Source organism: Periophthalmus magnuspinnatus, chromosome 21, assembly GCF_009829125.3.
Source record: "Periophthalmus magnuspinnatus isolate fPerMag1 chromosome 21, fPerMag1.2.pri, whole genome shotgun sequence".
Lineage (NCBI taxonomy): Eukaryota > Metazoa > Chordata > Actinopteri > Gobiiformes > Gobiidae > Periophthalmus > Periophthalmus magnuspinnatus.
The window spans coordinates 19605482-19630022 of record NC_047146.1 but is presented as its reverse complement, the minus strand read 5'-3'; the positions used below and the strand labels follow the sequence as shown (position 1 = coordinate 19630022).

The 24541-nt window shown below is 38.3% G+C and overlaps 1 protein-coding gene across 1 annotated transcript; it reads right to left on the bottom strand.

Moving 5' to 3' along the window:
• Positions 1-3321: 3321 nt before the first annotated feature.
• Positions 3322-20677, bottom strand: LOC117389216 (sorting nexin-4). Its single transcript, XM_055230801.1, has 14 exons — positions 20459-20677; positions 19418-19542; positions 17865-18007; positions 16548-16693; positions 15429-15476; positions 15297-15352; positions 15145-15217; positions 14370-14431; positions 14203-14268; positions 14038-14127; positions 12981-13080; positions 12308-12453; positions 10602-10716; positions 3322-7737 (listed from the first exon to the last, which is right to left on the bottom strand). The coding sequence occupies exons 1-14, from the start codon at positions 20546-20548 to the stop codon at positions 7690-7692; spliced, it is 1308 nt and encodes a 435-aa protein (XP_055086776.1). The 5' UTR covers positions 20549-20677; the 3' UTR covers positions 3322-7689.
• Positions 20678-24541: the final 3864 nt, after the last annotated feature.

Below are 24541 nucleotides of genomic sequence, written 5' to 3'. Positions count from 1 at the left end.
TCAGCTCACGTCAAGTCAGCAGTGACGTCATCAATAATAAATACAAGTCACTTTGACTTTTCATCACCCATAAGATATCCCACAAGAGCTGGAATCAAGTGAGGACTAACCCAGGACTGAAGCAGGACTAAACCAGGATGAAGCAGGACTAAAGCAGGATTGAAGCAGGACTAGACCAGGACTGAACCAGGACTAAACCAGGACTGAAGCAGGACTAAAGCAAAACTGAAGCAGGACTAAAGCAAAACTGAAGCAGAACTAAACCAGGACTGAAACAGGACTAACCCAGGACTGAAGCAGGACTAAACCAGGACTGAAGCAGGACTAGACCAGGATTGAACCAGGACTAAACCAGGACTAAACCAGGACTGAACCAGGACTAACCCAGGACTGAAGCAGGACTAAAGCAGGACTAAACCAGGACTGACCCAGGACTAAACCAGGACTAAAGCAGGACTGAAGCAGGACTGACGCAGGACTAAACCAGGACTAAACCAGAACTAAACCAGGACTAAACCAGAACTGAAGCAGGACTAAAGCAAAACTGAAGCAGGACTAAAGCAAAACTGAAGCAGGACTAAACCAGGACTGAAGCAGGACTAAACCAGGACTGAAGCAGGACTAAAGCAGGACTGAAGCAGGACTAAACCAAGACAGAAGCAGGACTAAACCAGGACTGAAGCAGGACTAAAGCAGGACTGAAGCAGGAGTAAAGCAGGACTAAACCAGGACTAAACCAGAACTGAAGCAGGACTAAAGCAGGACTAAATCAGGACTAAAGCAAGACTGAAGCAGGACCAAACCAGGACTGAAGCAGGTCTAGACCAGGACTAAACAAGGACTAGACCAGGATTGAAGCAGGATTAAAGTGGGACTACAGCAGAATTAAACCAGGTCTAAACCAGGACTAAACCAAAACTAAACCAGGTGTAAATAAGGTCTAAACCAGGATTAAATCGGGACTAAAACAGGTCTAAACCAGCACTAAAATAGGTTTAGACCAGAACTAAACCAGGACTAAAGCCCTAAATCAGGACTATACCATGTCTGAAGTACCTCCAATAGTGACCACCAGTAATAAACCAGGAATAACCAAGGATAAAAGCTCTAAAACAGGATGAAACAAGGACTAAACCAGGTCTAAACCAGGATTAAACCACATCTAAACCCGGTCTATAGCTCTAAATCAGGGCTAAACTACATTTAAACCCAATCTAAAGGTCTAAATCAGGGCTAAACCAGGTGTAAACCCAGTCTAAAGCTCTAAACCAGGACTAAACCATGTCTAAACTCCGTCTAAAGCTCTAAAGCGTGACAAAAGGACTAACTCAGGACTAAAGCGGAACTTAAGCAGATTTAAAGCACATCTGATAGATTTTGACTACTGAAGACAAGGTACAACCCTAAACTAAACCAGGTCTGAACTAGGTTTAAACCAGGTCTAAAACAGGTCTTCAGCTGTAAACCAGGACTAACCCAGAACTAACCCAGGACTAAACCAGGTCGAAATCAGGTCTCAAGCCCCTCTGAAAGATACTGACCACTGAGATTGAGATACAGTTTATTCAGCTGGTCAGTGATCAGCTCGGGTGTTTTGTCAGTAAAAACATGTGGTTTGGAGCAGACGTAAGACTTATTTATATTCAGGAAATTAAGATTGAAAGTCATTTGAGTTTGTAAAGTTCAATCGGAAATTGTGATTGTTCAATATGAGGAAAAAAAAGTGAATTTTTTTAGGAATAAATGAGGACTAAACAGGTCCAAAACTAGGTCTAAATCGCTTCGGTTGTATTGACCACCACAGCTGCTAAACCAGGACTAAACCAGGACTAAACCAGGACTAAACCAGGACTAAGCCAGGACTAAACCAGATTGAAAACATGTCTACTAGATACTGACCACTGCAGACCAGGAACACCCCAAAAGAGCTGTACTAGATCACGACTATACCAGGACTAAAGGTCTAAACCAGGACTAAACCAGGACTAAACAGCAGCAGATGACATTGTATAGTTGTTCCTGGTGTATGTCTATGTTCATCTGCCTGTCTATATGGAAGACAATGATTTAACCCACTTAAAAAAAAAAAAAAAAAGCGTCCAATCCAAAGTGCAATGAGCAGAGCAGAGTTCTGTGTACACAACATTACGTACAGTTATTACAACAATAACTGCATACAAGTGTCACAAAACAGACACGGGTCACATGGGTGTGTCTCCATAGGGTCTTATTCTGTGTAAAAGCTGCTAACTCTGTAGTTTAAACCTCTACGACATCTTCTGAAATGCATGGAATTATTGGATTAGTTCTAATTCTGACTTGGTTTGGTGGGATTGTACCAGTAGTAAATATTTGTTGTAGTTTTACAGTTATGTGACAGTGGCATCATAACTATTGTGTAAATTAGGTGAGTTTTGGACTTTGTTTACCTTATGGTTGCTAGGTAACGGTTATAGCATTACCTCTATGTATGCACGTGTCCAACCAAGAAGTACAATTTTCAACTTCACCACTATTGGCAAAACGACTATATAGCTAAACTAATATTAACACATATAATAGTTAACACTTTTTATTATTTTATTATTACACTTTTATGGGGTATTAACTGTTATTAATACATAACATACATAGATCATCATGTTGCCTTTTATTGTTTTGAAAATGCTATACAGTATTTACCAGAAACAACAACATGGTTTATAAGATTCAGTTTTGTTTTTTATGCTGAGACCCCTCACTTTACTCTCCATGTTAAGTCACTCCCCCTTCAGAGCACTATCCCACTAATGAAACTACTGCACATCGCATCAGGTTTGTCAAGTTGTTGTGTACAGTTTTGTATCATGTTTTTGTACGTTTATGAAGAAATGTCATGTAGGAGCGTGGGTGACGTAGGCTTGTGGGTGGAGCCTTAGACAGAATATTACAGCTGACCAAATAGGGCGAAAAGGGCCCTAGAGAGATCGCTAAATTAGTCAAACATGCATGGATTACATATAAAACCTCTTTAGGCATGTTTTTGGTGAGGGAATAATGAGTCAGTTTTGCACACCCCCTCTTTAAGAAAGGTTTGTAGTCTAAATGTGACTAAGGAGTCATATGAACTTTATTAAGCTCCAGTCATCATTCTCTGCAGTGATCATTTTTGTATTAACTTAATTTCCTTCCTTTGGAAGCACTTCAAGATAATTATCCTTAAAAAGATAAACTCGTCGACATCATTCATATCCTATCATACCAATACTTCATCTGGGGAATAAGGTTAGTGTCATGAATGTTGTCCTTGTTATTACACAATAAGAAGAAAAACCTGGAAATGTCATTGTAAAGACTTTTATTAGTGTTTTGGCAAAAATGATTATGAAAGCAACAATTTGTATTAAACATTTAACATAGAAAACATACAGCAAAGAGACCCATTCAGACGGAATCTTGGTTCGGGCAAAAGTTAAAACATTTTTCCAAATATAAGGCATTGTGTGAAATCAAATGTCATTGTGCAACAGTGTAAAACAAAGCAAAATTAACATTGTACTAAAAGGCTCTTGCCCCAGAACAGATGTATTGTATAAACAGCTCTTGAGGTCAAAATATCTGTTGCGAACTCTCTGCATCTAATTAAGAAGTGTTTTTGATTACCGTGTTAGCATGCTAGCTGTCGTTAGCGCTGCACTGGTCTCTGCGAGTTGTGAAAAGCGCTTATAAACTCATCACGGTGAATAATTAGGATAATCAGAATACACAAGGTAAGTAAGGAATAACTTTGGACCACTGCAAATTAATTAGTTCTGTTTTTCACGTTTATAAGACTGTAAAAATCAGGTACAGCACCTTTAAAATAAGCAAATATAGTAAACATTTTTTAAGTTTTTCTCATTTGGTGAAAATTATTTGATTAATGAATGATGTCTGGTAATGTTTTAGTGCATTTTTGGTCAAACAGCAAAGAAAATATGTAAGCCAACAGCCAATAGCATACACACATTGCATCTGCACTATTATAATTGGCAAACTTAATACACAAACTTTATATAGGCACAAATTCAAGTAGAAACTGCAGTGAGTGATTACAGACCCAATGAACGTCTCTTAAGTGACTGGTGAATGGTTTTAAGGCACAATAGAGGTGTGTTGTTGGGTTAGGACACCTTAGGCAAGCATCTTACAAGCTTAACGTAAAACAATAACATTTACAAATACAACATTTTGAGTTCACTTTTCCGGCCGGTCAACTGCTCCTCTCCACCATAGACTGTATATATAAATGGGCATAGCTAACCCGCTAGCCCCTGCGTCCCAAACAGGAAGTGTTCATGGACGCGCTTCCGGCTCCATTGACTCTGGCCACAATTCACTTTATATTAAAAAACTGTCGTCCCTCTCTCTGTAACTGCTGCTGTCAGGCTCGTCATTTCGGTCTTAAAATATTCACATTAACCCGCTCTGTATGATCCTTTTAGTTCACTATTGTGTCTGTAAATCAATATATGAACATTAATAACAGGCAAATCAGGTGCCTTTTTCCCCCCGAGGTCGCTCCTGCCAGTGTTAGCAACAGGTTTGATTGCTAAACCAGTGGTGCAGGTGGGAAGGGTTACCTACAACAGCGTCGATTCGGATTGGCTCTCTGGTTGCTATGATACTCGCGGTTGGAATTCCCAATATGCAATTTTATTCCAAATCTGCCGTTATAACTGCTAGCCTCGATGTGCTTCATTTGACTGGAGCTGAACGTTAAGGGTGACGTCACACTGCCTTAGTCCATTCCTTTATACAGTCTATGGTCTCCATGGATATGTTACCACTTTGCCAAAAAAAAGTTCCACAGCATGGCATTACAATTATCTGTAAATTTGTGGACAGGCAATCCCAATCATAGTAAGTTTGAATGGTTTTAAAGAAGTAATAAAAATACGACTAAAGGAATAAAAAAGCATTCCAGGCAAAGCAATAACATCTCCATGGAGACAGAGAGGTGGGTGAACGCACAAAAGCTGCATAGTGCACCTTTAATGGCACATTTAAAGTTGGCTTCAAAGATAACGTACACAGTATATCTGCCAAAAGAGGGCAACACAAATAAATCTACAATGTAAATTTTCACTTTAAAGCTGCACCATGTAACTTTACCAGTTAAGGGTCCACCACGTACTTCCTTCCAAAATTCCACAGCATTAAATATCTCATGAATCTGATGTATCCCAGTCAAGTTAAAGGTCAGATCTGTGGAGAGATGATTCCGTACGCAATAAGAATATTGAATGGTATATGCACCTGCAGCAATAAACGTGAGACAGATACGTTTAATGCCGTACTGGGGAACATTCTAGGTAAAGCAATGACATCTCCATGGAAACAAGCAGGCGATAGACCAACCACCAGAAAAGTTACATAGTGCAGCTTTAAGTTCAAATCCATTTATATTAATCAAGTAAAGACCTCTTGTCATTAGTTAGCCCTTGAATTCAGTTAATATGAAAATACACACGTACGTCTTTGATAACTCTGATTTTTTGTTTTGTTTTAGTCAAAGAAAATGTCATGTTTAATGGACTAAATCCATAGCTTTAGAAAATTTTATTTTAACTCTGGTCTGATTCTTAAAGTGGGACTTGGATCTACCCTACTGTCGCCCATTCATTTGTGTTTATTCTACAAACACAACCAGTCAAAAGTTTGGACACACCCATTCTTTCAGTGTTACTACTGTGTTTACTACTTTCTACATTTCAGATATATACAGATGACAGAGTATGGACTTACGTAGCAATGGAAAAAAAAGTTCAACAAAAAAAATCTCAAATTCAAATCCTCTAAGTAGACACCCTTTGCTTTGTCAGTGCTTCAAACCATCTCCTGAAATGGTTTCCACTTGTTAGGGTCAAGAAATGCCAAGAGCGCAAAGCTATATTTGAAAATCTAAAACAAGTTTGGAATTATTTTGAGTTTAATTTTTGTTTACTACATAAAGAACAAACAACAAAAAAAAAAAGAAAAAATTTATCCAAACTCTTGACTGGTAGTGTTTGTGTACTTTTAGCCATCCACAAACCTTTTCGTCCATTAAAATTAGATATTTAATTTTAGACATTTCGATATGGATATGTTTTATTTTGTTTCTACATTTTAGCTCTAACATTTGTTAAGGCTGCCTGTACAAATCTACTTTTGGTAGTTGACAGCACCATCTAGTGTATCTAAAAAACATTGTGATTCATACGTTTAACACCTTAAATCTCATTACTTTTACCTTGAGGAAAATTTACTCGCAAATTGTCTTAGCTGCACCGCATAAAATAGCTCTGCAAAGTCGCTCCATGTGCACTGAAACTGTAAGTTGTAGGTGACCTTGGGTGCACAGGCCTCTGGTATGAGAGAGCTTATTAAAACGTGACAGAGAAGAGGGGCAGACAGGAGATCCGGGCTCCACTTTAACACAAACCACCAAAAGCAGTTCAAATAAGGGATTTCAGCATTTGTGCTTTACAAAACTGACAATTGTATGTATCTACAGAAGTTAAAGTACATATAACAGGTTTTCATGTTATCGTATGACTTGGTTTGGGGAAATAGTACCTGTCGTCAATATTTATCATAGTTTTACATCAGTGGCAGTTTGTGGAAAAAAAAAAGTTTAATACAAAATGCAGAGACAATTTTTGGAATACATTTTTCAACAAAATAAAAATGTTATTGTATATATTTATTTGTATAACTATTGTGAATATTAGATCAGCTTTGGCTCTTGTTAACATTATGGTTGCTAGGTAACAGTCATGGGATTAAGTGTGTTCTAAGTCTATCAGTCTAATCAGGAAATAGAATCCTAAATGTCAACTGTGTTTCAGTGAAAAACCTGTCATATGCACTTTAAAAATTTTACAGACAATTGCGAAATTTGAAAAAAAAATAAAATAAAAAAAAATAAATTAAATTAACAACCATTTTATGATCCCCTGTGACCTTGTAATATTTGTATATAGAATAATATTAAATTGAAGAAAATCATTTATGATCTTTGCTTCCAAAATGTTCAGTTTTATATGACTAGTGAATATCCTGGTTAGTTTTTTTTTGTTTTGGCAGATTACTTTATAATCAGCAGCTGTGAGAGAAATTGGTTCGGTCTTTACGTGACTCCTTTTAGATAAATTACCCAAGTAACGCCCATAAAGCATAACATTTCTAATAAGAACACACATGTGATTTTGTTTAAGTTATGAAATGTACTGTGCCATATTTTCAAATTTATTTAAAAAAACAACAACTTTATAATAAGACCATTTACAAAGCATGAACAGAGACTTCATAATGAACATATAGTTTATAAAAAATGATTCAGGCTTAGCAACTACCAAGCCTCTCCACAGATCTGACATATAACTTGGCTAGTGCTCCCTTAAGTAGTTACCAAGTCTGAATCATTCTTAATAAAATATTTGTTCATTATGAATTAAGTGTAGTTATTATTATAAAGTGTTACCAAAATATTTTCTAATATTTTTGTTTTAATATAACTGTGCTGTGAAAAGTTACCTCATAGGATTACGTATTTACTCTTTCCTTGCAGGATATGGGGAAAATTTATGAGGATTTGATTTCCAGAACCAGAGGAGAGAGGGCAGGGCTAAAAAGTTCCCCCACCGTGGCTGCATCTGAGGGGCTACAGTTTGGTTGAAAAGTGGCTCACATTTTGTTGAAGCACTCCTTGGCATTGGACCACACCTGGACTCCCTGAGAACACAAGAGAACAGTTACAGCAACAATGACCATGTTTGTAACACAAGAGCATGATGGGAGAGGGGTAAGATGTCGAAAAAGGGAGAAAGCTGTATTCAAAGAGCTGTACAACTAGAAGAGTTGAGTAGGCAAAAACTGAACTCAAATGAGAGTATGAAGAGGGGCAAAAAAGTATGTAGTCAGCCGTCAATTGTGCAAGTTCTCCCACTTAAAAAGATGAGAGAGGCCTGTAATTTTCAACATAGGTTCACTTCTACTAAGAGAAACAGAATGAGAAAAAAATCCAGAAAATCACATTGTCTTTTACAAAATTTATTTGCAAGTTATGGTTGAACATAAGTATTTGGTCAATAACAAAATTAATATCAATACTTTGTTAAACCGTTTGTTGGCAATGACAGAGGTCAAATGTTTTCTGTTGCTGGTAGTTTGGCTCATTCCTCCTGCAGATCTCCTCTGGAGCAGTGATGTTTTGGGGCTGTCGCTGGGCAACACAGACTTTCAACTCCCTCCAAAGATTTTCTATGGGGTTGAGATCTAGAGACTGGCTAGACCACGCCAGGACTTTGAAATGCCTCTTATGAAGCCACTCCTTCGTTGCCGGGGCGGTGTGTTTGGGATCATTGTCATGCTGAAATACCCAGCTACGTTTCATCTTCAATGCCCTTGCTGAAGGAGGTTTTCACTCAAAATCTCACGATATATGGCCCCACTGATTCTTTCCTTTACACGGATCAGTTGTCCTGGTCACTGCAGAAAAACCGTACCAAAGCATGATGTTTCCACCCCCATGCTTCACAGCAGGTATGGTGTTCTTTGGATGCCACTCAGCATTCTTTCTCCTCCAATCACAACAAGTTGAGTTTTTACCAAAAAGTTCTGTTTTAGTGTGGTTCTGGGATTTTTGCTCACTGTTCTTGTGATCATTTTGACTCTACGGGGTGAGGTCTTGCATGGAGCCCCAGATCGAGGGAGATCATCAGTGGTCTTGTATGTCTTCCATTTTCTAATAATTGCTCCCATGGTTGATTTCTTCACACCAAGCTGCTTACCTATTGCTGATTCAGTCTCCCCAGACTGGTGCAGGTCTACAGTTTTGTTTGTGGTGTCCTTTGGCAGCTCTTTGGTCTTGGCCATAGTGGAGTTTGGAGTCTGAACTTGTTATCAGTATAAAAGACACCTGTCCACAACTTCAAACAATCAAACAGGTGCCATTAATACAGGTAACGAGTGGAGGACAGAGGAGCCTCTTAAAGACATTTACTGGTCTGTGAGAGCCAGAAATCTTGCTTGTTTGTAAGTGACCAAATACTTATTTTACTGAGGAATTTGCCAATTAATTCATAAAAATCCTACAATGTGATTTCCTGGATTCTTTCCACCCATTCAGTCTCTCATAGTTGAAGTGTAGCCATGATGAAAATTACAGGCCTCTTTCATCTTTTTAAGTGGGACTTGCACAATTGGTGGCTGACTAAATACTTTTTTGCCCCACTGTAAGTACTTCAAAATTATATTACTCAAGTGTAAGTATGCACCCCCTTATTCAATGTTTTTTTTTTTCATTTACTACTTTACATTTTATATACATATAGAATCAAATATGTGATGCAAGATAATGGAATTATGTAGCCAAGAAAAAAGTAAAATTATAATTATTTGGCAAGGTATCCACCCAAGGTATCCACCCTTGTCAACGGCGCTGCAAACTCTTGGCCTTCCCTTAGTGACCTTCATGATGAAATGAAATGGTTTTCACTTCACCTGGCTCAGGGTCATGTAATGCCAAAAGTGCAAAGTAGTGGTCAAAGCAAAGGGTAAATCTAAACTAGTTATTTTAAGTTTATTTTTGTTTACTACATCCCATATGTGTCATTAATAGTTTTGGCGACTTCAGTGAGAATCTATGATGTCATGACGATAAAGAAAAAACTAAAATGAAAAAGTCTGTCCTTTTGTACAATGTTGTAGTCAAAATGAAGTACTCTAATAAGACTATAAAGTATTTGGTGAAACTAGTACTCAAGTACAAGTAGGCTTACCAGTATTCTAATTGAAAGCATAACTGTCTGGTTGCAACATCAGATTTATAATTTGATGTTTGTGTAATCAGAAGCATAACACATTAAATGATGTGCAAAATCTGATGTTGTCAAAGGACAGAACACATTTTTTCCTCAATACTCTTTTTTTTTTTTTTTTTTACATGGATCTATAATAAGAAGTGGATAAGACACTCCCCCTCCATCCCTGTGCGAGATCAGTTAGTAGCACACAGGTATTACAGCTCCTGGGAGCTCTGGCTCATAAAGAATTCTCCCATAGAGAACAATGCATTTTTTGGGGAATTCAACCTGCCCGCATTCGGCTGACAGGGCATCTGCAGCTTTCTCAAAAGTCAGATCTTATAGGGATTCTTCTGTATTTTCACAACATAAACTGTGAAAATTTGGCGCACCTTTCTGTCATCACACGTGGGCAGTGCTAGCCCAGTAATGTGGAAAAAAAAACTAATTTGGGCATTTTGTGTCAGTGAGCACAAACTATTGAAAACAACATCTTTGGTTCATCTTCCAGATCTTATTATACGTCCATGCTTTTTTACTCATAAGACGCCATGTTTGTTTTGATACAAACAGAGCATGCATTTCTCTGATTGGTCAATCTGCTTGTCAGTCACGGCCATCTGAAGTCATGGAGATAGATAGACACGATTGCAGACTTTCAATTTCTATGTAAAGTATTGTAAAGCACATGGCAGGTGTTACAAACATCTGGCACCTCAAGATACAGTGTCTTCATATAAATTGCCCTGTGTAGGTCCAGCAGAGTAGCTGTGCAGTGAATGACAGTGGTACCTTTTTGCACATGCTGATTTGCATGATGGCGTAGCTGATAAGAGCTTCTCGTAAATCGCGATCTTTCTGCTCCTTAAAGCGCTCAATGTCTTTCCACGCAGACTGCACAAACTCCCTGAGAGAAGAGAGACAGAGAGAGACAGACAGAGACAGAGAGACACAGAGAGAGAGCAGTCATTTAGCACCAGCAACATTGATTTAATTATTCAACTCACTACCACTCAAATAATGCAATACAAAGTAGAAATAAAAAGGTACACATAATATTGAAAGATAATTGGATATAGTAAATATCATGGTTGTTCTCATCTCAAAAATCAGATACTAATCGATACTAAACTGGTATCGAAACTAGATACTCATTTGAGTGTGTAGCAATACTAAAAAAAAGTCGTATTCACAGGACAGAAATGTACCTTTCTTGAATATCTTTAGAATGATCCTGAGCTGTATCAGAACAAGTATAAAACCACACAGACTAGTATATGCCCATGGACCACTATGGGACTTATCTGGACAACTGAGGGATTACACACATAGAAGGCCACACAGTAAGAAGAATACTATGATTTAATATTGCAAATTACATTTGATTGTCTAAGTAAAGAGTGTTTTTTTATTATTATTGTGATATTGGAGTCAGTATGGAGTGTTGCATCTGTTCCTTAATTTTGAAATCGAGTTTGAAATTTTAGTATTGCGAAAACACCATCTCAGAGAAAAAGTTATTGTGTACAGGAAATGCAGCACTATATCTCCCCCTTGTGAGCAAGACTGGACCTGCAGGTAAACTAGTAGGACTAAATCTGTCAAAATCACAATTTAAGTTGACACATGTAGGAAATTACAAAAGGATCTTATTACCAGCTTTTTATAACACGTAACAAAATTTATACATATTTCTGGCATAATGTACAAAGCCAATTACTTTTAAATTTCATGTTATTAAATTAATTATTATCAACAAAGATGAGAATTTTTAACCCTCCTCCATTAGTATTTTGTTATCTAATGTCTGGTTATTTTCAGTTGTATTTTTATGTATGTATTTTTGTAACTATTGCACATGTGGCTGACAGCAAGGGTCATCCTGTGGCAAAGCATCAGTCTCGACTTCTGCTGGCTGGTGACAGGTATGATTTTACACTCTCCCTTTGAACATTTTTAGTGGGCTTTTATTGTGCTTTTAGAGCTAAAGAGTACCGGTGGCAGCTATTCCTCCAGTGTTTTATTGTGATTTTAAAGTAGTCTCTGTCAGATGGAAAGATGAGTTTTGGGGAAGTACTTAGTTTGTTACGATACTGACCATTGCGATAGCTGATAATACAATATCTATACATTTAGCGACCGTGCTGAACTGAAGTGTGAACTAGGGTTGTCAAAAACTCATTTAACTACAAAAAATGTCACATTTACAGGACAGATATGAACCTTTCCTGAAAAGCTTTAGAATGATCTTGAGTTGTGTCAAAACAAGTATAAGACACATAGACTAGTATACGCCCATGGACCACTATGAAACCTACCTGGACGACTGAGGGATTACACAGATATAAGGCCACATGGCAATATAAAAGAAAGTACTATGATTTAATGTAAAAAATGATCAAGTGTTTGTAGTTTTTCATTATTGTGGTATCAGAATTGGTGTGGAGTATCAAGTCTATTCCTTTGTATGGAAATCGAGTTTGAATTTGTGAACTGACTGGCACTCGTGGTTCTTGTCCTTGAGCAGCTCCTCTCCCTCCTGGATGCCCTGTTCCAAAGCGGCCAGTCTCTGCTCCCTCTGCTCCTGACTCTCCTGCCCAAACAGCTTAGAGGTCATGCCTTTGAGAGAGAACACCCGCACTGTCTGTAAACACACAAGCACACAGGGTTAATACAGGGATTCATTTTATTACATATGATGCACAGACATAGAGACAGCTTCGTGTGTAATAAAGAACAACAGGATTTGGGGATAACCCATTTAGAAAAAATAGCTAATAAGCATTACCAAATTTTATGATTAGAATTGTGATACATTTAGAATTTTACATTAACTTTGCAGTGCACATTTTATATACTTGAAAGGGTGTTACATTTAACAGAAAATTGAAATATGAATGAATTAAAACAAGAATCTCATATAGGGCTGCAAAATTCATCACAATCAAATCAAATCTGAATTGTCGCAATCAGCAAATTTTATTATTTTAGACATACTATTGTCTGCTCTAAAATGCTTTTTTTTCTGACAGAGGTTTGGACCTGGCTCCTGTCAGACTAATATGAGTGGCACTGAACAGAGTTCTACCAATTTATCAGTCTGGGATGAGTCTCCGGCCCTCTCGCAACAATGGGAGTGTACATAAAGTAAACCTATGTGATATCCTTTACCCCAGTGACCAGCTCCTCTCTCTGTTGCTTCTTATAGGCCAGGTCCTGAGCTGCCATCTCCACCTCATACTGCAGCAGCTCATGTTTACGACACACCGACCTGACAACATACACAGAATTCACAGCATTTTTGGAAGTTTCAATATTGATTGCATTACATTAGCTTAAATGCAATAGCCATGATATTAATTTGTAGTGTAACTGTGCAACCAGTACTTTTACTGGAAATAAGTAATGGAACCAAGTTTGTGTCGTGTCTCGTCTTGTGGGATTTGTGTCGATATGTATGAAATCCCATCACATAGTTTGTCATACAATATACAGGGTGTCCATAAAGTCCCTTTACAATTTTGGAATTTAATTACAAAGGCAAGTGATAAGATATATTAATTTGATTTGTTCCATTGTACTTTTAAATCACACAGCATTTTTCGTGAGTTCCTCAATCAAACATTTCCATTCCGTTGGATTGGAAGGGATGGACCAATTCTGTGGCCACCAAGGATTTCTTTCTATGCAGCTTTGTGTAAGATATCGTGTATCAAACAAAGATATGGGACATTAGTGAACTAAAGCAAAAGTTAACAGATGCGATTGCAACTATTGATGAGGCTATGCTACAGAGAACATGGCAAGAACTCCAGTTCTGTCTTGATGTGCTTTGTGCAACTAATGGTGCCTATATAGAGGTAAATTAAATGAAGTAAAAAAAAAAAAAAATACATTTGGAAATCACTGAACACAACAGAACAAGCCTGATTAAGATATTTAACTGATTCTTTGCAATAATTTTTTTGAATTGTAAAGAGACTTTATGGACACCCAGTATATAATAGCATTTTCTTTTAAATATTAAGTCTAAATGTATTGGAATAATATTTCACATGATTTTAAAAAATATCTGATAAAACTAAAGCTTCATAAAAACCTGTACTACCTGGAGTGTTGTTTTTATTTTTTGTAGTGGGCAATATCAATCAATAACCAATTCCAAATGTCACCAAATGTTAACAATTAACCAATATGAACAATGCATAGTCCAGACACACACACTCACCTCACAGCCTCAGTGTAGTATAAATACTCTTTGAGCTGGTCCGCGTAGTGCTCCTCCTCCTCTAAAATATCATCTATGGAGGCTGCATATCTGCAAACACACATACAGAGTTTCAACTTCATAAATACATGTAGCCCTGATAATGCACAGGAGACAGCCCCTCACGTGTCCATGTGGTGTCCTGCACTCTGTAGACCATCTCCCATCTCCTTCTCTATAGCGCTCCACTCACTACAGCGGGACAGACACAGACCAGCACACACAGTATAGTCAATGCTTTCCCTACTTCAAGTCAATTGATGAATTTTAGAAAAGAAAAACAACATCTGCACCTGAAAACCCGTCCATAATTTCCATGGACCTTGTAGACTCCATACAGCCGGTCTGCTACTCTCTGAAGAAACAAGTTTGGTTAGCATTTACAACAACATTTTTGGTTAAATGTTCTCAAATAACATGGGATCAGTGGTAGAGATTTTTTCAGATCTTTGTGGTCAATACCAGATTTTGTGCATTATAATGTTAAGTCCTAATTATATTAATTTCAAATTATAAATCAGATGTTCTACCAGACAGTTACTCTTTGAGTACTTTATCCCATATTGGTTAAGTCTACAGCCACGTTCCCCACAAAACATTTTATTATTACACATTAGGCCTAGAAAAAAAAATGTCTTGAAAATTACATCCCACCCAGGCACAGGAGAAAAATGCAAACCCTGCACAGAAAAACCGGGACAACTCGGGAACCAAACCCAGAACCTTCTTGCTGTGAACCAGCAACCAGCAGAACCAAATACTTACTAGTACAGTATAGTGAAAATGAGGAAGAAGAGAGTGACGGATAATGCTGCGTGAGAGGAAGTTGTGGAAGGTGAATGTAAATGAAGCAGTGACGGAGCAGAATGTTTGAAAGTTGATTGACTCTGCTGATGATATTGTGTCTCACAGTTTTTGTAATATGTAAAATATATATACACATACACAATTTTTAAATGTAGTATTATGTATTGAAATATAATAGGCTGGTACTGGTTCAAATGTGTTCATGCAAATTTATCATGTAAAACAGAAAACATCTTTGTGGTAACAAGTGACAGTACTCACGGCTCGCACTCGCAGCAGTTGTGAGATGACCGCGTTGAGCTCGTCGCTGTACTGTTTGAGTGCTGTGAATCGCCTGCACAATATTCTGCCATTAGTCAAACTACTCAGTTCAAATGTAAAGTAGCATGTCAATAGAAGCTCCAGGTACATACTTATCTGGGTTCTTCACTCTGAAAGAAGCACTCAGAGACTTCAGCCTGGAGTCCACCTGTTTAACACATGATACACATTATAATGATATAAAAGGATTAGACAGGTTTGTCACCACATACTGTTACTGTTACCTTGTCCTGAAACCCAGTCTCCAGAACAGCATCTCTCCACCCTTTCTCCTAAACAAAACAACTCCAGTCAGAGAGAATCCACAAGGAAATTGGCCCCTTAGGTTACTCCATTTAAAGGCCCAATAGTAGGGCTGTTCAATGGATCACAATTTGAACAATTATCAAATTGTAAAGGTTGCAAAGATTTAGAATGCTTGGATCTTTAAATTACAAAATCATGTATGGTTCTTCTCTAAATTATTAAAGCTCCTGGACGTGTATTCACTGTGAACCAAACTCTAAATGAAAACCTAAACTGGAAGTGCAGGCCTTGATCCACCACTGGACTGTGGATGGACGTTAGGCTTGGCTATGTTTTTGTATTTGCATTCATTTGTTTTTATTATGTACTGTTACTTGGAAAAGGGACTTGACAGTCATTGAGTCACATTACAAAACAGAATTTATTTAGATGAAAATCAATAGATAAACACATTAAAGTATCCTCAGGTTGTGTTAAAGCCTGTTCTGGAAAAGTGTAGGTTAAAGCTCCAAAGTGTGCACTGGCCTAAAAGAAACTGTAAGTAAGATTAAGATGTTTCATTGATCTAAAACACTGGATATGATGGCCCATTTATATATGTTATAATTTGGTATTTTGATTCTCAAGACAATAATCCAGAAAGCAGAATGAGCCTCACACAAGCCTCTCATTTGGTTTGCCAATTTCAATGCTGAAATCCACTTGGTTTAAACCTAAAAGGACTCTCACTAATCTGAATCATTACTACTTAAACCCCAGCACCTGCAGACAAACATGAATCAGTGCTGGTGCAGCCTCTGCAGCTCAGAGTGAATTTGGAGGCTCTGAGCCTTTCATATGAGGCATGGACTGTCCATATAATGAGAAAGACAAAAACTTGTACACAGCCTCTATCTGGCAACACAGGTTCAGTTGTTTTCCTAAAAACAGTTTGAGCACAGGCTACATACAGTTCCTTTAATGGTAAGCCATGGCCATTTGCCCCAGTGGCTTGATTCCTTTTAGATTCTGAATAGTACATCTGTGTGGACAATGTAAAGGTACAGAAAGCCATTTCTGTTTATTGTGTGTGATTGTATTGTTCAGTATATTCTCACATCAGTCAGGAAGAGGAAGAAGATCTTGTCGTTGGACAGAAGAGGATGTGATGCTACTCGTAACAGGAAGTTCTCCAGCCCCACTCTGCGTCGTTCCACGAAGTCTGGGTCCAGGTTATCTGCAGATAGCTTGTGCCACACAAACTCTGCCTGCACCACAGCAAAAGACTGTTACTACAACTCCTATCTGAAATGTTTTTTTAGTAAATATGGCTCAGAAAAAGAAAAATACACTAAACTATATTCAGCTGTTGCCTTTGAAGTTCAAAAGTAATTTTGTTAGCACTTATATATAAGTAGTAACTACACCTTCATCAGCCTTAATGAAGCATGAACAAAGACTTAATCAATTATTTGTTCATTATGAATTAAGGATGATTTAGGCTTAATAACTATTTAAGTATGATATGTAACTTTCTAGAGGAGGCACGTCATCTGCCAGATTCTATGGAAACAGAAAGTTAAAACCATACTTCGGATCATTCTCCATAGAGACAAATGAGTTTTAACCCATACTATAGAAGCTTACAGGCAAAGGAACAACATTTCCATGGAAAGCCAAGCGCCGTAACAGCGCCCTATGCTCCCCATTTGTTTTCACATTTATGTGCCTTTCGATATTTACATATGCTGTTTTGGTGACTGCCATTTTGGCTTGGCCTCCATGCATTCATATTCTTTTTGATTTATCATTATATACTCTATCTGAGAGTCCCTCTTTTTTTAAAGAAGTTTATGTTATTTATTCATGTAAAAACTTGACCTTCATTTACCTTATAAATAGCTTCTTAGTTAATTTAACATCTTGGTTATTATTACTTCTTTCTACCCTAGACTTTAACTGGGTTGTAACCGCCATCCTCCAGCCCAAATAAGCCTGTGAGTGTTACTGTTCCTAATCCACTCACATTAAGAACACACGTTTCTCAGTGTTCACACAACCAAAAATGAAAAAAAAAAACAACAAGCTCTTATTTTAGTGTATTTTTTGGCTAAAAGGTTACATACTGTAGCTTTAATTATACCCTAACCTGAACTCCTTAATTAGTTACTAAAGCTGACTAAATGTGTTCATTATCAACTAACCCTTTGCTCCTGCTTTATTAAGGCTAATTAAGGTGTCGTTATTATAAAGTGGTATGATAGTTTTTATCTATAATTTTAAATTAACCAGTATGACAATTATTCTTCTATTGAAAGCTATTCATGCACAACAAGCAAAAAAGCAAAACAAATATGTCATAACAGACTTGTACAAAAGTGTATTCACAATTCTGAATGTGACTAGAGCTCAGAGAGGTTGCAGTATTCAGTCACTTGCCCTTTTCTCTGGCAGAGGAGGGATGATGACATAAGGATAGGTAACCAGCAGGTAGGTGCGCAGCAGCTCAAAGTCACTGTAGCGTCTCCAGAGCATGTCAGGGACCGGAGTGCCTGCCTCTGAGCCCGAGTCTGCCGGACTGAAACACACACGCGCATTGTCACAAGAATCAAAAATCTGTTACTAATCGATACTAAAACTAGTATCAAATCTAGTTACCCATTTAAGCAAGTATTACTATATTAAAAACCGTCACATCCACAGGACAGAAATTAATCTTTCCTGAATAGCTTAAGAATGATCTTGAGTTGTACCACAAGTACCGGTACACGATCACATAGACTAGTATATGCACATGGACCACTATGTAACCTACCTGGACGACTGAGGGAATACACAGCTATAACATCACATTTTAATATAAAATAACATGATTATTTAATGTAGAAAATTACATTCTACTCTCAAAAGAAGTTTTTTTTTTATAATCATGGTATCAGAATTGGTATTGGAGTCTATTACTTTGTACCAAATGGAGTTTGAAATGTTACTATACTGACAACACATTTTTAATAACATTGGACCATTTTTATTAACGTGTATATGTACTTACTCTAAGACAGTACTTTTAGAATTATCAAAATTTCATAGCTTATTCTTAATTAAAGAGCCTGTACCCAATGTTTAACCATGTATTTAAGCAAAATTTGTCTTGCCTCAGTACAGATGTATTGTATAAGCAGCTCTTGAGGTCAAAATAAGTCCCCTGTGTACTGGCTGCATCTAATTATAAAGGGTTTTATTGTTAGAGAATTAGGAAGTGCACTGTTAACATGCCAGTTGTAAGCTTTACAGTCACAACTCTGCTTTGGTCTTTGAGAGTTGTAAAAAGTACTTAGAAACTCATCATTGTGAATAATTAGGATGTTCAGAATGCATAAGGTAAATGAGGAATAACTTTTGGACCACTAAAAACCATTTAAATTGAACTAGTTTTTCACATTTTTAAGACCGTTCAAATCAGGTATGTGATGAGTTTACAAATACAACTTACAGTGATGGGAGAGTTGGCCGATATATTGATTGACCAATATTTGCACTTTTTAGCGTATCGGCTATCAGTCTTAAATCTCCAGCTGAAGCGATGTTTTGTTTGGGCCCAGCAGCCAATATATATATTTACAATATATGAATAAAGGTTTATCTGAACACCTTAGTCCAAAGAGAGTACTGCAAAAATGTGACTACACTGCTCTTATCCAGTTTGTAGTAAATCAAGGTCGTGGATGAGTTTAAATGATGATTCAAATTAGATAATTTTGGGAAAATGACTGAAATCTTCCCTACATATCGGTATTGTCCATGAAAAAACAAACAAACATATCAGTCGGTCTCTATTAAATTCAAACACTACAGATTTATTGTCATTAGTGTAGGCTACTTACATTACAGACTGTAGCTCATGTATTTACTCTGTTGATTCTGTTTGATAACTACATTATAAGCAAATATTGAAATGAGCTCTGGGTTTGAGAGGAGAGTGACTGACCGTGTCTCAATGAGATATACGGTGTAGGTTTCCTGCATGTTTACACTGTTCTTCCCTGTTCTCTTCTCCGCCTCTGACACTGTGATCTCCAGCTTCTTCAACAGGGACGTGCCTTTTTCCACCATCTGCAAGGCAAGGAACAAGTGTGAGTATTATTCAGATAAAGTCCTCAACTCAGCTGTCATATTGGCTGCTCATCAAAAACATACCTGGAATTAGGTTTTATTTCATTCACAAATGTTTGAGGAATCCTTTATTATTAGTCTTGTCTACATCTCCAAAACTCAAAATGCTATGTTCCACCTTGTGATGATTCTAGTGAAGGTGTATGGAGTTTATGGAGCACTTCCTGTATTACCACATGATATCACAAGGTGGAACAAAGTGTCTTCTGTTTGATAAAAGAAATCTAAATATGCAGGGTTTGTGTGTTAATCATGTGTGAATGAAACAAAACACAACTCCAGGCATGTTTTTGATGAGGAAGCATCATTATAACAGATCATAAAATCATGTAATATGGGCTCTTTAATCGTTCTAAGTCTAAAGAAAATTATGATTGTTAATAATTACTATCATTAATCAATGTATAGTTTTGTTTATCCCTATAAACAATATTCAGGGACGTGTTAAAACATGTGTATCCAAATAACTGTATCACATAAAGATTGTCTACATTTGTCATTTTCTTTCAGCTGTGCTCTTGGCCTAAACTTATTTAAACATTCTGCAGTTTAGCAAACACTGTTTCTTTGGTCCAGTGAAATGATACGATAATCAAAGCCATTTATGTTTTCAGCTACTTCTTCAGAACAACCAAGTTCAGCAGAGGCTAGTTAGCAGGCTAGCAGTAACGTGAAGTTGAACACTGAGCTCTAGTCTTCACTAAACTTTACGATATGTTGTGGTAGGAATAGCTGTGACGGATTTAGCTTTTGCAGGTTTTAAAAGCCCATAAAAGTCTGTATTTGCCCCTTTTCTGAGGCCAGCGCTGACTTCTGCAGCTAGCCCACAGTTTGTTGTGCATCAGAGAAAGTTCACCGTGTTTCGGAGGTTGTTCTCGGCCTCGGCGGAGGAGATGTCCGTGTTTCCGATGACCGCCGCGTCCTCACTGCCGGAGTCTGCCATCATCCTGCCGCTCTCCGGGTCTGCGGCTCCGGGTCTGGCTCTGGTGCTGGTCCCGGGTCTAGTACTGGCTCTGGTCTTGGGTCTGATCTGTGATCTGCAGCTGTCAGGTCAGCTGAGCTGGCAGCGCGGACTGAGCATGCGCCAAAGCCCAGAGCCCCGCCCACTCATTCACTGATCAAGAAGTCATCACACTGACAATATACAGATTAAATTACACTTATCGTCTGCATTTCATGTTTAAGGAGTCCTTTTGAACAGTGTAGTTGCTTTTTATGTGAATGACAATACAAGGAGCAACAAAGTGAGATTTTGTTCTGCCAGTGTTTAGTCCAGGCTCTTTTATGGGGGACAATGTTAGACTGTGGGGGCCCATAGTTTCTTCTGTTTATGGGAAACACTGCTTTTCAGGTACATTTGATTTGACATGAAATTGGAATATTATCATTCTTAAAGACCTAAATTAATAACAGTTAAAGTGTTACAGGAGTTCACTGTCAAATGATGTCCAATAGCACAAGTAATTTAGTGTAATTAGTCATGTAGCTCATGTAATGTTGCACATACAAAATAATGAAATTTACAACAGGTACCCATACCAGGATAACCAGACAGGTCAAACTATAGGACATTGATCAAAAAAATATTCGAAATTATAGGCCTACAAAAGAAGATTGTATGTTTTAATACAATCTTTTTAGTTTTGAACCCTTTTATTGTCTGGCAGTTTTGGTGTATTTCATTATTGTAATCATGTCCATGTGAGTCCATTCGAATCTTTGTTTTTGTTTTGTTTTTTTTAGCTGGGTATATGTTATGGAGAATTTTAAACTTTACTTTTGCTATAAACCCACAGCCTCTCACCAACCAGCCAAGCCCTGCTTCAGTCACTTTCCCCATACAGTGAGTTCCAGTAGGAGGCTGCTATGACTCCATTTGGAGGCTGAATAATGTTTCTGATGCATTTGTTCAGACATGTTTTAATTGTAATATAGGTATAGCTTTTCACATTTTGATATGTTCTGATTTTTTGATTGGAAACTGATAAATGGCAATGAATTAACCATATGAGAAAATTTGTCCTTGTGCCTTGGTCAGTGGGATAAACCACACTATCCCATTGTTAGACCAGGTCTGGAGAAATAATCATTTATTGTGATGCTTGATCCATTAGTCATTCCAAAGTTAGCAACCGGTTGGCAAGAAGCTGTGTTTGTAGACCAGGCTCCAGGAAGTCAAGGCCTATTTATGGAAGTCTGTCAGGTGATTTTTATGGTTTGTAATTACATTTGTCTAAATGGTTCTGTTTAGCTGTGTATATGACTGAAATGTTTGTATTCTGTACTTTTCTCTTTTAATGTTAATTTTATCATAATTATTTATGTTTTGATTTATTGTATTGTGATTTTAATGTCTTTCTTATTCTGTAAAGCACTTTGAATTACTTTGTGTACGAATTGTGCTATACAAATAAAATTGCCTTGCCTTTGAGTAAGAATTCAACTCCCCCAGTTTAGTTTAAAATATGTTTGGGAAGTACATTTCATACGTTCACCTTTTCCTTTGGCAATCGACACAACACATTATTAATGGTCTCAAACTCAGCACTTTCAACCCTCCATTTCCCTTTTGATTACAGAGTACATTTTGCTTAAGGTACTGTACCTTATTTAGCCAGATGAAATCAAAGAGTAGTAGTACTAGTGTCACATTTTTTTTAACATATATTACTGGGTATATTCAGGGCTAGAGAAATGTATACTGACTTTGAGATTCCGACATATATATCGACACATCTCACATCACCTACACACTGAATCCTGCTTTTACTTGATTGATTACAGGGTTGAACTTAAAATTACAATGGATTGTTTGAGTATGGTCCAGGGTAATCCTAAGGTAAGTCGCAGTTGTGATTACAGGGATACCACACATTTCAGAACAATCGTAGTTTTTAAGTGGCAACAGGACAGATTTACCCCAAAAGTACACATAACCTAGACACCTCTGAACATTCTCTGACACAGTGAATCACTACACTTACATCACTTTGATTATTCATAAAAATAGCCATAGCTGAGGTTTTATGTGCCCTGTCAAAGGCACTGGCAAGGCAAGCCAATTTGTACACAAAGTAATTCAAAGTGCTTTATAGAATAAGAAAGGCATTAAAATCACAATACAAGAAATGAAAACATAAATAATCACAAATAAACATTATAAAATGAACATTAAAAGATAAGAATGCAGAATTAAAGCCGCAAGTGGCATCGAACGGCCCTCGCGGGCCGTGCTTCGCACTAGGCCGGCCCCGACCCCGCTGACGCGCCACTTGTCCCTTTTTTATTGCAGCTTTGGGCTGCACTTGTCACCAAACAAGTCAAAACACATTTGAAGTGCTGATGCACAAAATGCAAAAACATGGGTTTTCCAGGCATCGCCATGGCAACACCCTGCAAAATACAAACTTGACCCCCCGGACTTTTTTGACGGGGACGACCTGAAGAATCACTGTGCCAAATTTTATGTGCGTCGTTGATGGTAGTAAGTCGTTATAAGACTTTGAAATGTACGAAAATTTGGAAATTTTCCCATTAGGATAACATGGGCGCTTTCGCACATCGCCATGGCAACCCAGTGAAAAATATGACTTGGGTCTGATTGACCCATGGCCCATGCCTGCGGCATGGGGGCTTGGATAGGGCTCGATGCCAGGAGTGTGTTTGGAGACATGAGTGCTTCGCGCTGACATGCTAGCAAGAACAAATATGCATGTCCCATGCCTACGGCATGGGTTGCTAGGACACAGGAGCCACGAAGTTGCGCGCGAAGCGTGCAACTTCGTGAAGACAGTCTGCAGACAGTCTGTTGCGGAAGCAATAGGCCCTACGCCTTGTAGGGGCTCGGGCCTAATAATAAAAATAATAATATTTTTAGCAAAAACAATATATCCGAAAACATTAGAATGACATATTATACGTTTTTTGAAAGCTCTCGACTTTCCCCACGTCACTGTGGGGTCCGCCATTGACCTCCCATTGACTTCCATTCATTTTAGCAGTAATAAAGATGGCCCATGCCTGCGGCATGGGGGCTTGGATAGGGCTCGATGCCAGGAGTGTGTTTGGAGACATGAGCGCTTCGCGCTGCGTCAGCGTCAACATTGAGTCAATGGGCGAAGCCCATTGACTCAATGGGATGACTCAATGACATGCTAGCAAGAACAAATATGCATGTCCCATGCCTACGGCATGGGTTGCTAGGACACAGGAGTCTGTGCAAGGTCGCGGTGCAACTTCGTGAAGACAGTTTGCAACGATGCAACGATGCAACAGTCTGCATCGATGCAACAGTCTGCATCGATGCAACGATGCAACAGTCTGCATCGATGCAACGATGAGTGCGAAGCACTCATCGTTGCGGAAGCAATAGGCCCTATGCCCTGTAGGGGCTCGGGCCTAATAAAAACCTTTCAGTCATGTGCACAGCTAAACAGAACCATTTTGATTCTGGATTTAAACATTGTCAAAGTAGAGGCCTGTCTCACATCTTCAGAGTAAGATCCCCTGAAAATAACCCCATCTGTCAGAAGGTGTCCCGTTTCATTATTTTGTGTGTAATATTGCATGTTTTTCCAATTTGTAGTTGTTTTTTGCATGTTTTGGGCATGCCCCCACCCTTGCCAGACACCGAAGGAGGAACATTGGTGCTGTGCACCTGTTCCACATTGATGGCAGGTGTGGAGCTAATGAGGGCTTGGTAAATGGTCCAGACAAAGGCAGACAGAGAGAAGAAGGGGAAGAGACAAACGGGGGAGAAGAGAGGACAGAAGGGCGCAGGCAGGAGAGCCCAAGTAAGGAGTGAGTAGCACAGGGAGAACACAGGAGACGCCGGACAGGCGTCTCCTGTGTTCTCCCAGGCAGGTGCAACAGGGGAAAGGAAAGACGTACGGGGGACGAGACGCAGCGCTGAAGCGCGGACGAGGACGGCCTGGGCACA

Excerpts from the sequence above, each read along its gene's own strand:
- LOC117389216 (XM_055230801.1), bottom strand. The coding sequence starts at position 20,548 with ATGATGGCAGACTCCGGCAGTGAGGACGCGGCGGTCATCGGAAACACG. Across the intron at positions 19,543-20,458 it reads AGAACAACCTCCGAAACACG|ATGGTGGAAAAAGGCACGTC; the intron begins GTGAACTTTCTC and ends CTTGCCTTGCAG. Across the intron at positions 12,454-12,980 it reads GAGAGGAGCTGGTCACTGGG|ACAGTGCGGGTGTTCTCTCT; the intron begins GTAAAGGATATC and ends GTGTGTTTACAG.